This window comes from Peromyscus californicus, unplaced genomic scaffold (assembly GCF_007827085.1).
Source record: "Peromyscus californicus insignis strain IS unplaced genomic scaffold, ASM782708v3 Scaffold_12__1_contigs__length_115047231, whole genome shotgun sequence".
Taxonomy (NCBI): domain Eukaryota; kingdom Metazoa; phylum Chordata; class Mammalia; order Rodentia; family Cricetidae; genus Peromyscus; species Peromyscus californicus.
Genome location: NW_026294413.1, coordinates 91,427,589 through 91,440,265, shown reverse-complemented (window position 1 = coordinate 91,440,265; position 12,677 = coordinate 91,427,589). Strand labels below are relative to the sequence as shown.

The following is a 12,677-nucleotide window of genomic DNA, read 5'->3' as shown; positions in this document are numbered from 1 at the left end:
TAAGTCAAGGATCATGCCATCTACAAATAAAAATAATTTGACTTCTTCCTTTCTTATTTTTATCCATCTTCTGTGTCTTTCTTTTGGTATAACTAAGATTTTGAGTACTGTATCAAATAAGAGAGGGGAGATTGGGCATTCTTATGTCTTATTCCTGCTTTTAGAGGAAATGCTCTCATTTTGTCTCCATTAATATAATGTATGTTATAAGTTGGTTGTATACTCTATTATTTTGAAGTATATTCCATCTATTCCTAATATCTCCAAAACTTTATCATGAAGGTATAATGTATTTTGTCAAATATCTTCTTAAAATCAGTCAAAATTATTATGTGGTTTCTGTCCTCAAATTCATTTATATGGTGTATTATATTTATTAATTTATGTATGTGAACCAACATTGCCTTTCTGGGATAAAGCCCACTTGGTCATAATATATAATCTCCTTAATATAATATGTTCCTGAATTCTGTTTGCCAAGTATTTTTCTGAGAATTTTGCATCTATGTTCATTAAAGAAATGGGTCGGTAGTTTTCTTATTGTTGTTCTTGTGTCTTTACCTGGTTTGGGCATCAGAATAATACTCACTTCATAGAATAAATTTGGTAGTGCTCCTTCATCTTCTGTTTTGTGGAAAAAGTTAAGAATTGGTAAGAGATCTTTCTTGCAAGTTTGATAGAATTCAGCAGTGAATCAGCTTTCTGGACTTTCCTTTGATGAGAGGACTTTGACTATGGCTTCAATCTCATTTCTTGTAATGAGTCTGTTTGCATTATTGATATCTTCTAAGTTTAATTTTTTTAGGTGATATACATTTAGAAAATCTATTTCTTCTGAGTTATCTAGCTTTTTAGAGTATAATTTTTCATAATGGTCCTAGTAATGTTCTGTATTTTGCTGGAGTCTGTTATGAAGACACTCTTGATCTAAGAACCAATTCTGATTGATTTTGTGTTTTGTTATTTTAATGTTTATTTCTTTAATTTATTCCCTAATCTTTATTATTTCTAGCCATCCGCAGAGATATGCTTTATTCACCATAGCAAGGAAATGAAAGGAACCTAATTATTCATCAAGAGATGGATGGATAATTAAAATCTGATACAAATGGAATATTATTCAGCGCTAAAGAAAAAAATCACAATTTGCAGAAAAATTGATGAACTTACAATATATAATATTAGTTGAGGTCAAACAGTTTCAGAAAGGAAAAATACTGCATGTTTTTCCTCATGTGGACTCTAGTCTGTAATTTATATATTTATATATAATGTATATAAGCAAACAAATATGTGTGTACAATATACCATGTAAGAATGGGAACAAGAAAGGGTAAATGTTAGATGGTGAGGAAGGGTGGAAAGCAGTTATCGGACACAAGCTATGAAAGAATATAAAGCTCATTGTTTTTCTAGTTTGGCTCTCATGATTTGGGGTGGAGGTTGTGGTAAATTAAATGCATAAAATAATAATTGATATTGAAAGTAAGATTTTTTGTGAAGTTCCACAGCTTCAGGATGACTCTTCTAACCGTAGAAGTTCATGCAATTTGGAGTCTGGCTGACTTCTTTGTGATGTTTTTTATTTGCAAGTTCTTGAAAATAAAGTTTTAATTATTTTAAAAGGTCATAGTATTGAGATTCTGTTCTAGTTCTGTTGCTTTTCATTTTCATATGTGGTTTTGTACTTACCTACTAAAGATAGGATTATCACTGTAAGGAGACAGTTTTGCTGTTTTAATTATGATTATTGCTTAATGCCAATAACATGCTAAATTCCTGGAATCCTGCATACATCTACTTTATAAAAGTGATAGTGTAAGGTTCCCATATGCTTCTAAGGAGATGAATTTCTCAGTACAGTAATGGTTTAGTTGCTTCAGTAGTAACATGTTAAATAGCATTGCAATAAAAGACCTTTTATGTACTAATTTAATGAGCCAGACCTAGTGATTTTTTTTCACTTGGTAAAATGTAATGCATAATTCTTTGAGAGATGAAAAATGTCTTTTTAAGTTTCTGTATATTTAATATTAAATAATAAATCTTATTAAAGCTATGCTATGTATATGCTAATGTATTTTTGCTAATAAGAAACAAGATATGAACACTTAATGAAAAACATGCATTTTATCAAGATACATCTTTTTATGGCTCTAAGTACTATCTTTAAATTCAAAATACTTTCTTAAATTCCCATACTTATTGTGAGCTCCTTCAAAACTTTTATTTTCTCCATATGTCTACATCTTCATAATTTCTAAAAGTATTCACTCCTCTTGTTTATATTTTAGGAAGCAGTTCAGATACTTTTGAAGCATTCTGCCGATGTTAATGCTCGAGACAAAAATTGGCAGACCCCTTTACATATAGCTGCTGCTAATAAAGCTGTAAAGTGCGCTGAGTCTTTGGTACCTCTTCTGAGTAATGTGAATGTATCGGATCGAGCAGGGAGAACTGCATTGCATCATGCAGCTTTCAGTGGGCATGGCGAGGTAGGTGCATTCAATTAGAAACTGATTGTCTTTCTTCCAGCCTTCGAGTATTAATGAATTTGCCTTCTTTTAATTCATTCAGTTCATAGGAAAAGCAAACAGAATTTCCCAGCTTTTTTTCTTTTTCAGTGATATAAGTGTTCTCAAATTTAAAATTTTACTTAGTACTTAATACACATATACTAGAATTTCACAATGACCTAGAATGACAGCATTGTCAGCTCTAGGATAACAAGAGATGTATTCTGTCATTGTCTAGAAAGTACAGGGAGACAGCAATTTCACTGTTCTTTCAGAAGGAAGGGTAATAGCAAAGAAAGGCAGTGTTTAGAAACACTGCTTTCTTCTAGTTTGTATTGAGATAATTCCTTAGTGACAGAACTAGCAAAAGAAAACAGATTAAGAATATTAGTCAGGCTGGAGAGATGGCTCAGAGGTTAAGAGCACTGGCTGCTCTTCCAGAGGTCCTGAGTTCAATTCCCAGCAACCACTTGGTGGCTCACAACCATATGTAATGAGATTCGGTGCCCCTTCTGGCCTGCAGGGATACAGGCAGGCAGAACACTGTATGCATAATAAATAAATAAATCCTTTTAAAAAAGAAAATTAGTCACTACAGGGCTGGGGAGATGACTCAGGCCATCAGTACTTTCTATGCAAGCATGAGGGAGAACCTGAGTTCATATCCCTAGCACCCACATAAAGAGTAGGTGTGGTGGTGCACACCTATAACCCAGTCAGTTCTCTACAACTGGTTGGTCAGCCTGCCTATCCAAATTGGTAAACTTCAGGTGAGAGACCCTGTCTCAAAAAAAAAAAAAAAAACAAAAAAAAAACACACAAAATGTTGGAGGGCTGGGCAAAGGTGGCGCATGTCTTTAATCCCAGCACTTAGGGAAGCAGAGGCAGGCAAATCTCTTCTTGAGTTCAAGGCCAGCCTAGTCTACAGAGTGACTTCCAGGACAGCCAAGGCTACAACAGAGAAACCCTGCCTCAAAAAACAAACAAAACAAAATAATAAAAAGGTGGGGCATGAAGGAGGAAAACACCTAATATCAATCTCTGGTCTACACACACAAACAGGTATACACTACACACAAAATAGTTATCTTTCTTCAAGCATTGGTAAGTAAGCCTAGTTGAACCAGAGTTAGAGGAACCTTTGTTCAACCTCCCCTTCTCCCCCTCCCCTGCCTGCCTTCTTTCCTTCGGTTCTTTCCTTTTTGTGCTATTGTTCTTACTCTCTTCACTTCCCTTTCTTAATTTAAGATGAAATATTATTATGTTCCAAACTCCTGAACTCCAGGCTATCCTCCAACCTCAGCCTCTTCTAAGCAGCTGAAACAAGTTGCACTCTAATGTACCCAAATCCTAGTCCTAGTGTGCAGAGAAAAGAACACAAATTTTTGAATGGCATTTGCAAGATTTTGCAGCTGGAAGCCTAGTGGCCTTGTTGTTCTTTTCATTGTAATACTCTGAATTCTTGATCAACTGGGACATAGATCACAAAATAGAGGAACAATCATAAATATTATATTATTATTGATTCACTATGAGATAATAGACTTTGTAAATATTGAATTTGAAATACAGACTTTAAAATATAAAATTTGAAAATAGACTGTAATAATTTGATTTAAACATAGTAGATCTACCATGAGGGATAAAATTAAATTTCAGACATTACTGGTACGAGACAGTTCTTTACATTCTAATAACACTTTAGGCTATTAATAGCAATACAACTTCTATTTAAGTATTCCATCTTTTAGATTTACAAGGTTTGTACTTACTTGGATGTTCATAAAATACTGGGTTGCAAACTGGCCTCTTAAAAGAGGCTGCAGCCTGACTTTAGTAACAGTGAACTCCCTCCCATGTTATCGTATTATATTAATTGTCCTTCAATATTTATCAATATTCAGTTTAGTTCCTTTCTACAACTGTAGTGATTCTACAACTGCAGTGATTCAGTGCTAGAGAAATCAAGTTAAATAATCACAAGGCATATTTATAAACAATTCTACTTCTGAAACTGTTTACTTTTATTCCAGATGGTCAAACTACTCCTGTCCAGAGGTGCCAATATTAATGCTTTTGACAAGAAAGATAGACGTGCCATCCATTGGGCAGCATATATGGGTATGTACTTTTTAAATTTACTTTTGACAATATATTTAGGGGAAATAATGTATTTTGGGTTTGGCATTTATGCAACCTTTTTAAGTATAACAATAAGTTATACAGTATGTGAGGTTGCAGCCCAAACAGAACAAGTAGAAGTTTACTACAACAGTACACTGGAGTTTATAAAACTGAAGGAAACAAGAGACATCTCAGATGGTTGCCTGGGATATTTAACTTAAGATGGGTGTTTACTAAAAGCTCATTCTCATATCCATTCTTCTTTTTATTGGGTTTTTAAAGTGTAAGTTGTAAAGATGCATTGAGAAGCATCTTATTAAACTGGAGGTATAGCTGAAGTGATACTGTGTTTTGCCTTGCATGCACAAGGCCTTGGGTTCAATCTCCATCACCTAAAAATGTGTATGACTACCAAAAATAATGGACCTCTTCTTATATGAGGACATTTTTTTCTTGTGTTAAAGGTAAAATAGCCAGAAGGAGTTGTGCTTCATCCTAAAGTCTGTCACACTTTGTAGAGTTTTATATCCTTAAGTTTTGAATACTTTCCTGAATATTCTATTGTTGGTTATTCATTGAGGAGGTTTAAAACTGTGTATGCGATTTAAAACAACACATTTTGTGTTAAAAAGGTTGGCACAGTCAATGGAGTATAATGAGCCTTTCACTTTGAAGAAATTAGGTTTGACTTAATAGTTATTTTCATGAAATAAAGGCCAGAATAATTTTGTGGCTTGCTTAAAGTTGAGCTTCTAAAATAGTTAAGTGTGTGAATCTTAGTCTAGTCCTAGCATGGGTCAGATGTCCTTGATACACTTGATTATGATTTAAAAGGTCTTCTGTGCTTTGGAGTTAGCAGTACATTCTTGATCTACCTTTGTTACTATAACGGAATACCCATGATTGGGTAATTTATCCTGAGCAGAATTTCATTTCCTTTAAGTTTTGGAGCTTTGGAAGTCCAAGATGAAGGTTCTGTCATCTGGTAAATGTCCTCCTTCCTCCTATGTCATGTGATGACATGACGGAAGACATCACAAAATAAAAGAAAGAAGAGATGTTAAATGACCTTGGGGCAGAGGAACAAGATCTAGTCAAGGATGACACTAGATAAAATAGTAAATAGTATTATTTATTTTTAGTTGTTCTCGCTACCAAGATTCGTCAATTACTCTGAATTCTTAGATTTTTTTCATTCCTCTTGAATTACAGCATGAATTATTAGTTGTCATGCATCATAAACTTAATGTGTTGTTTTACGTTTCTTTGGGGGTGGCAGATTTGGTTGTTGTTGTTTTGTGACAGGGTTTCTCTGTGTTGCTTTGGGATCTGCCCTGGAACTCGCTCTGTAGACCAGGCTGGCCTCAAACTCAGAGATCCGCCTGCCTCTGTGCTGGGATTAAAGGCATGAGCCACCACCGCCTGGCCTGCTTTACATTTCTTAAAATGTATTCAGGATATATTTAATAATTTCTTTGTGCTGATCTGTTTGGATTTGTTTGCTTATTTTTATAAATGTATTTTCAGGTCACATCGAAGTAGTGAAATTACTTGTGTCTCATGGAGCTGAAGTAACGTGCAAGGATAAGAAGTCTTACACACCTCTTCATGCAGCAGCCTCTAGTGGAATGATCAGTGTAGTCAAGTACCTTCTAGATCTTGGAGTTGATGTAGGTATATAGAGTAAGCAGTATAAATTAATGTATTGTTCTATGCTTTTACTATATTGTCAGAACTTAGGTTTGAAAGATAGCAGTAATATCTTTGTCTTTTTACCAAATCTTTCCAAACCTTTAATTAGCTAGTATCATGATATGATCAATATATATGTCTTAGTTAGGATTACTATTGGCTGTGCTGAAACACCATGACCAAAAGCAACTTGGGGAGGAAAGGGTTTATGTGGCTTATGCTTCCATATCACTGTTCATCATTGAAGGAAGTCAGGGCAGAAATCTAGAGGCAGGAGCTGCTTCAGAGGCCATGGAGGATTGCTGCTTACTGACTTGCTTCTTATAGTTTGCTAAACTCTCTTTTCTATATCACCCAGGACCACCAGCCCAGGAATGGCACCACCCACAATCAATCATTAATTAAGAATCACCACATCAATCATTAATTAAGAAATTGCCCTATAGGTTTGTCTATAGCCTGATCTTATGGAGACAGTTTTCTCAATTGAGGTTCCCTTCTCACAGATGACACGTAACACTAACCAATACAATAGGTAATTAGTCAAAATATATAAAGAGTTAAAGCCAATTCCAAAGATGAGTGATTTGCCCAAAGTTTTTATTTTCCATCACATTTCAGGTCCTGTCGCTCTGTTTCTTCCGGTTCTCTGGGAACCAGCAGATCAGACACACGTTGACTAGGTAGTTGTGTTATTGTCAGTTTTCTGAGTAGTAAGTCTAGCTTTATTTAAGTGACTGTAGCAGATCACATTATCATTATGGGATACTGACAAAAGCAAGGGAGGAAGACAAAATACTTATTAACCAAATGTACATATGAGTACTATAAACACTGTAGTAATACCATTCATTTTGATTAGGGAAGAATTCTGCTCACTTGGTATATATTTGATCCCTGAATAAGAATACATGTAGCTTTTATATGACATTCTTTGGATATATGTCCTTTAGTCCTTCTTTTATTATATTTACTCTTGGTTTTGGGGACAGTCTCATTGTGTAGCCCAAGTTGGCCTCAAATTTGGAATCCTCCAGTCTCAGCTTCCAAGTGCTTGGGTTATAGGTATATGCCACCATCCCTACCCTAATGTTATTTACTCTTATTGTAGGGGCACATGGATCAAACCTACTGATTCTTGAAAGCAGTGAATAAGGAGAAAGGAGAGTGCAAAGAGAGGGAGGCAATAAAGCTGTCAGAAAGTATATGGTTCTAGTTAGACAAGACATGCTAGGACTATAGAGGTGCTCTGACTGTTTGAGGACTGTGAGAAACACTGTACTGAAAAAACGAGGAAGGAATTCATTGAAAATGTGGGAATTGGAAGAAGTTGCAAAACACCCAGACATATTGTTGAGTGGGATCCTGAAAAGTACAAGATGGCTAAAAGTTTCATTTTTGTTCACCAATGCCTGTAGCTGTTTCAACCAATTAGCATAATGGCCTTAAAAGATCTCTGAAACAGATGAATGAAGCATCCTTGTTTCTGCTCACTATTTGTAATAAATTCTCCCTTAGCTCAAAGACTTTTGAAAATACATTGTTTTTTTAAAATAACTCTTGTGGAAGAATTTAACATTATATGTGTGAAGTACATTCTCTAAATGTATGTAACCCATTTAACAATAAATTGCTTATTGTTATGTTCATTATTGTAAGACAACCTTAACATAAATCTTATCTTTTATTTATCCCTTTTTCCATAACTGATAATTTAAAATAGCTTACAGTAGTAATAGAAGAATTGCTTAACATTCACATTTTTTTCTCCTATAGATGAATGAACCAAATGCCTATGGAAACACACCTCTTCATGTGGCCTGTTACAATGGACAAGACGTTGTTGTGAACGAGCTCATAGACTGTGGTGCTAATGTGAATCAGAAGAATGAAAAAGGATTCACTCCTTTGCACTTTGCTGCTGCATCCACACATGGAGCACTGTGTTTAGAACTCCTGGTTAGCAATGGGGCCGACGTCAATATGAAGGTATGAAACAAAATTAGAACCCGTGCTTTCTGTACTTAGTTAACTGTCTAAAACAATATTCACAACACAGACCATCCAGAATTTAAAAGACTACTGGTGAGCTTAAGAACATGGAAAAGGCCAGGCGTGGTGGTGCACGCCTTTAGTCCAGCTCTCTGGAGGCAGAGGCAGGCGGATCTCTGGCTTGAGGCCAGCAGAGCTGCACAGTGAGACCCTGTCTCCACTGCCAACCACCCCCCCTCAAAAAAAAAAAAAAAAAACATGGATAAATCTCTAAAATATTATACTGAATCAGGGAAAAAATTGAATACATTTTCCATCTATGCAAGATTCTAGAACAAATGGAATTCTGTTTATTTGGAGTTCCAGAATTTATAGTCAGGGGCCAAATAACAGATCAATTGTTGCCCATGGGAAAGAAGGATCGCCTAGGCAAGGGGCATGAGGAGACCTTACAGGGTAATGGTGCTGCTTTGTACTTGACAGGCCTTGTGTAATGTAGATAAGCACTTGTGGAAACTCACCGAAGTTCTTAAGACTAGTGCACTTACTTCATCTTATGTAAACTTTGTGTTAGAAGGGAAATAGTAGGTGTTAAATAATGAATGATACACCCTGATTGTCACATAGTGATGACACCTGTGACTAACTCTAAAGCATCAAATAATTGTATCGATAATGTGATAAAAAACATGGAGTAAAATGTTGATGGTAGAGCCCACATATGTATATGGATATTCAGGCTATAATACTGTTTTGAAACTGTTTTCTGAAATTTCTGTAATAAAATTTTTCATGGTGTTAGGATAGAAATATTATCTGTATTTACACGTAAAGAACAGTCATTTGGCTTCTTGTTCATAATTGCTTTCAGAAGTAAGCATTTTAGAAATATGTTCAAATTCAGGAGTCAAATTTATTTTCACTGTGTAATACTGTGAAAAACACAGGTAACCAAGATTTCAAGCACTATTATTTCTTAGTATATAATTATTTTACATTGTTAAAAAGTTTTTTAGTTTGCTCCTGTATCATTCATCAGTTTATCATTTACAGTGCTTGACAAACCCCATCTTGTGTTACCAAGAAAGCCACAATCAATCAAATTTGAATCATGTAGGATTAGTAGAAATATGTAAGCTTACAAATACTGCTTATCGAGAATTTCTGCTCCTTTTGAAGGTGAATGTAGATGAGCACTGCCTTTCTTAATTGAGAACACTAAGCTACACAAGAGAAGTGAAGCAGCGTTAAGTCTAGTGGGAGTTAGTTCATTCTTTTCTCTCTCAACTGAGGGACAAATTTACTTAATTCATACTCAGGGAAGGAAGACCAGAAAGTATCATTAAGAGCCTCTATTATGCTTTGAGCTAAACTCTCTTTTTAAAGTTCTTTTAAATTTTAAATTATCTTACTATTTTATGTGTATGGATATTTTGCTTACATATATGCCTGGTGCCCATGAAGGCCAGAAGTGGGAGTCATCCCCTGGAACTGGAATTACAATTGTGAGTCACCATGTGGGGGCTGGGAGTCAAACTGGGGTCACAGGTGCTCTTAAATGCTGAGCCATCTCTCCAGCCCCTAAACTACCTTTTTAAAGAATTTACCTTAAAGGGTTATGGAAATACTCAGTAAAGTGGCTTGCCTAGCAGGTCAATGATAAACCTTCTCTTAAAAAACAAAGTGGGAGCCGGGCGGTGGTGGCGCACGCCTTTAATCCCAGCACTCGGGAGGCAGAGCCAGGCGGATCTCTGTGAGTTCGAGGCCAGCCTGGGCTACCAAGTGAGTTCCAGGAAAGGCGCAAAGCTGCACAGAGAAACCCTGTCTCGAAAACCCAAAAAAAAAAAAAAACAAAAAAAAAAAACAAAGTGGGTGTCTCCTGAGGCACAGCCCAGTGTTGTTCTTTGGCCTCCATGTGCATGCACATTCCCACTAATTAGCACACACAAACAGGTACACAATGGATACAGTTAAAGATAAGCATAATGGCAGACACTGTAATCCTAACACTTAGGAGCTAAGACAGGAGGATGGTGATTTTGAGCCCACCCTATCTCAATTAAAAACAAAACATATGCTGGGCAGTAGTGGCACATGCCTTTTATCCCAGCACTTGGAAGGCAGAGCCTGGCAGATTTCTGTGTGTTCGAGGTTAGCCTAGTCTACAGAGCAAGCTCCACGAAAGGCACCAAAACTACACCGAGAAACCCTGTCTTGAAAAAACAGAACAACAACAACAACAACAAAAAAAGACATACATATATATATGTATATGTATGTATGCTTTCAATCCTCAATTCACTTAGTAACATTTTTTTAATAGTTTAGTTAAAGTATATTTCACAGTTTTCAGGTTTTCACTGTTTTGTTTGAGACAAGGTTTCAGTGTATCACCTGACTGACCTAAAACTGGTTATGTAGACCAGGCTGAACTGGACTCTTCAGACAGTCCTGCCTCTGCCTTGGGAGTGCTGAGTTTAAAGGTGTTCACCACCACACCCAGGTGATCATTTTAACTTGAATTCTTACCCAGCCCAGAAAAATAACAGAATTTGTGTTGTAAGGAGAATTGCTTTTTCCCCCTAAAGATAAAATCTTTCAGTTTATCTTAATGGACCTCAGAGGCAAAAATCAAATATAGTTTTGTTTTTCTTTTCTTTTTTTTTTTTTTTTTTCTTTTTTTGGTTTTTCGAGACAGGGTTTCTCTATGTAGCTTTGCGCCTTTCCTGGAACTCACTGTGTAGAGTTTCTCTGTGTGAATCTAGTTGTTTTTTAAGTGTTTATGATAAAACATCTAAAATAATTATTTGTATCACCTTATGTGTTTCATGGAAATATTGAAGGCTTATTTATACCATTAGTTATTCTAAAATTTCAGTTATGTGCTACTATATTTAAAGGACAAAGATTAGATTTTAAAGATATCAATATCTATACTGGCATTTAGATATTTCATGCAGCTTGATGATAATGAGTCCTTTGGTTCATATCAGTGTCTTTGTGGTTGCCTCTCGTACCTATGATTAGTTCTGTTTATCTTTTCCTTCAAAATTTAAATTGAGACTCTTTTCTCTAAGAAGTTTTACTTATAAAATGTTCAAAACTAGACCAATATCCTGAATAATCTATAAAATTCAATATTTATACATCACATGGTGATTTTTGTTTGTTAGCAAAGGGTATAATTTAGTGATTAAGCAGATTTGAAGCCTACACTAGATATCATAAAGCTTGCCTAACAATATGTAATAGCCCTTTAAATTCAGTTGTCTGAATTATATTAGTACTGAATTACATTGAAGTCTGTTTCTTATGTTTTGACTTCTGAAGTCCCACCTTGCTGTGAAATTGTACAAAGATTATTGATAGCTCTAGGTTTTCAACCAACAAGAATATTAACTCTCAATGACTTGTATTTCCTATATTTCTCAAGTCACTGTTTATTAACCACATCCTTAACATTTGGCCTGTTAGGAAAACCATTTTACTGATCATTTACTCCCTCTCTGCTACTGCTGTTCTTTCTACCCTTCTCTCTATTTTGTTGTTCCTAACCTTAACTTGTAAATATAGAAATTGAATTTGAATTTAAATTTATAATAATTCACTTTCTAAACATGTGATCTTTACAAGAGCAGTAGAAGTAAATGAATGGGCTTTAAAACCTAATTATGGTCTTGTTTTTATAACTTTTCTTAATATGAGCCTGACTACATTGATTGTTTTGGTTGCATACATACACACCTTTTCCTACTTCCTGTGTTATTCCATAACTTCCTCTGTTGCTCCCTTTCCTTCTTTTCTTCCTGTGCTGGCTAGTGTTATGTCAACCTGACACAAGCTGTAGTTATCTGAAAGAAAGGAACCTCACTTGAGAAAATGCCTCCAGAAGATCCTGCTGTAAGGCATTTTCTTAACTTGTGATTGATGGGGGAGGGCCCAGCCCACTGTAGGTGTTGCCATGCCTGGGCCAGTGGTCCTGGGTTCTGTTGGAGGGCAGGCTGAGCAAGCTCCGGGAAGCAAGCCCATAAGCAGCACCCTCCATGGCCTCTGCATCAGCTCTTGCCTCCAGGTTCCTGTCCTGACTTCCATCAATGATAAACAGTGCTGTGGAAATGTAAACTGAATAAATAAACCATTTCTCCCAAGTTTTGGGAATGGTGCTTCTGAAAGGATGATAAACTGTGCTGTGGCGGCACTGGTTACCACATGGAAAGGTCACAGTCACGACAGAACCCAGTGTTAGTTTTCAGAGCTTTATTAGGAGGGAAGGGGGAAGGGAGAGAGGAGAGCCAGGCCTGGAGAGAGAGAAAGATGGTGGGGTCGGGGGAGAGGGGAGCAGAGCAGAGAGAG

General features: G+C 36.1%; 1 protein-coding gene across 6 annotated transcripts in view; it reads left to right on the top strand.

The window, feature by feature from the left end:
* Positions 1-12,677, top strand: part of Ankrd28 (ankyrin repeat domain 28) — a 147,959-nt gene that overhangs the window by 93,126 nt on the left and 42,156 nt on the right. For all 6 annotated transcript variants that reach the window (XM_052733872.1, XM_052733871.1, XM_052733874.1 and 3 more), the window contains 4 exons: positions 2,295-2,495; positions 4,550-4,637; positions 6,168-6,310; positions 8,109-8,321. In XM_052733872.1, the coding sequence (XP_052589832.1) occupies positions 2,295-2,495; positions 4,550-4,637; positions 6,168-6,310; positions 8,109-8,321 (645 nt within the window). The remainder of the gene's footprint in view (positions 1-2,294; positions 2,496-4,549; positions 4,638-6,167; positions 6,311-8,108; positions 8,322-12,677) is intronic.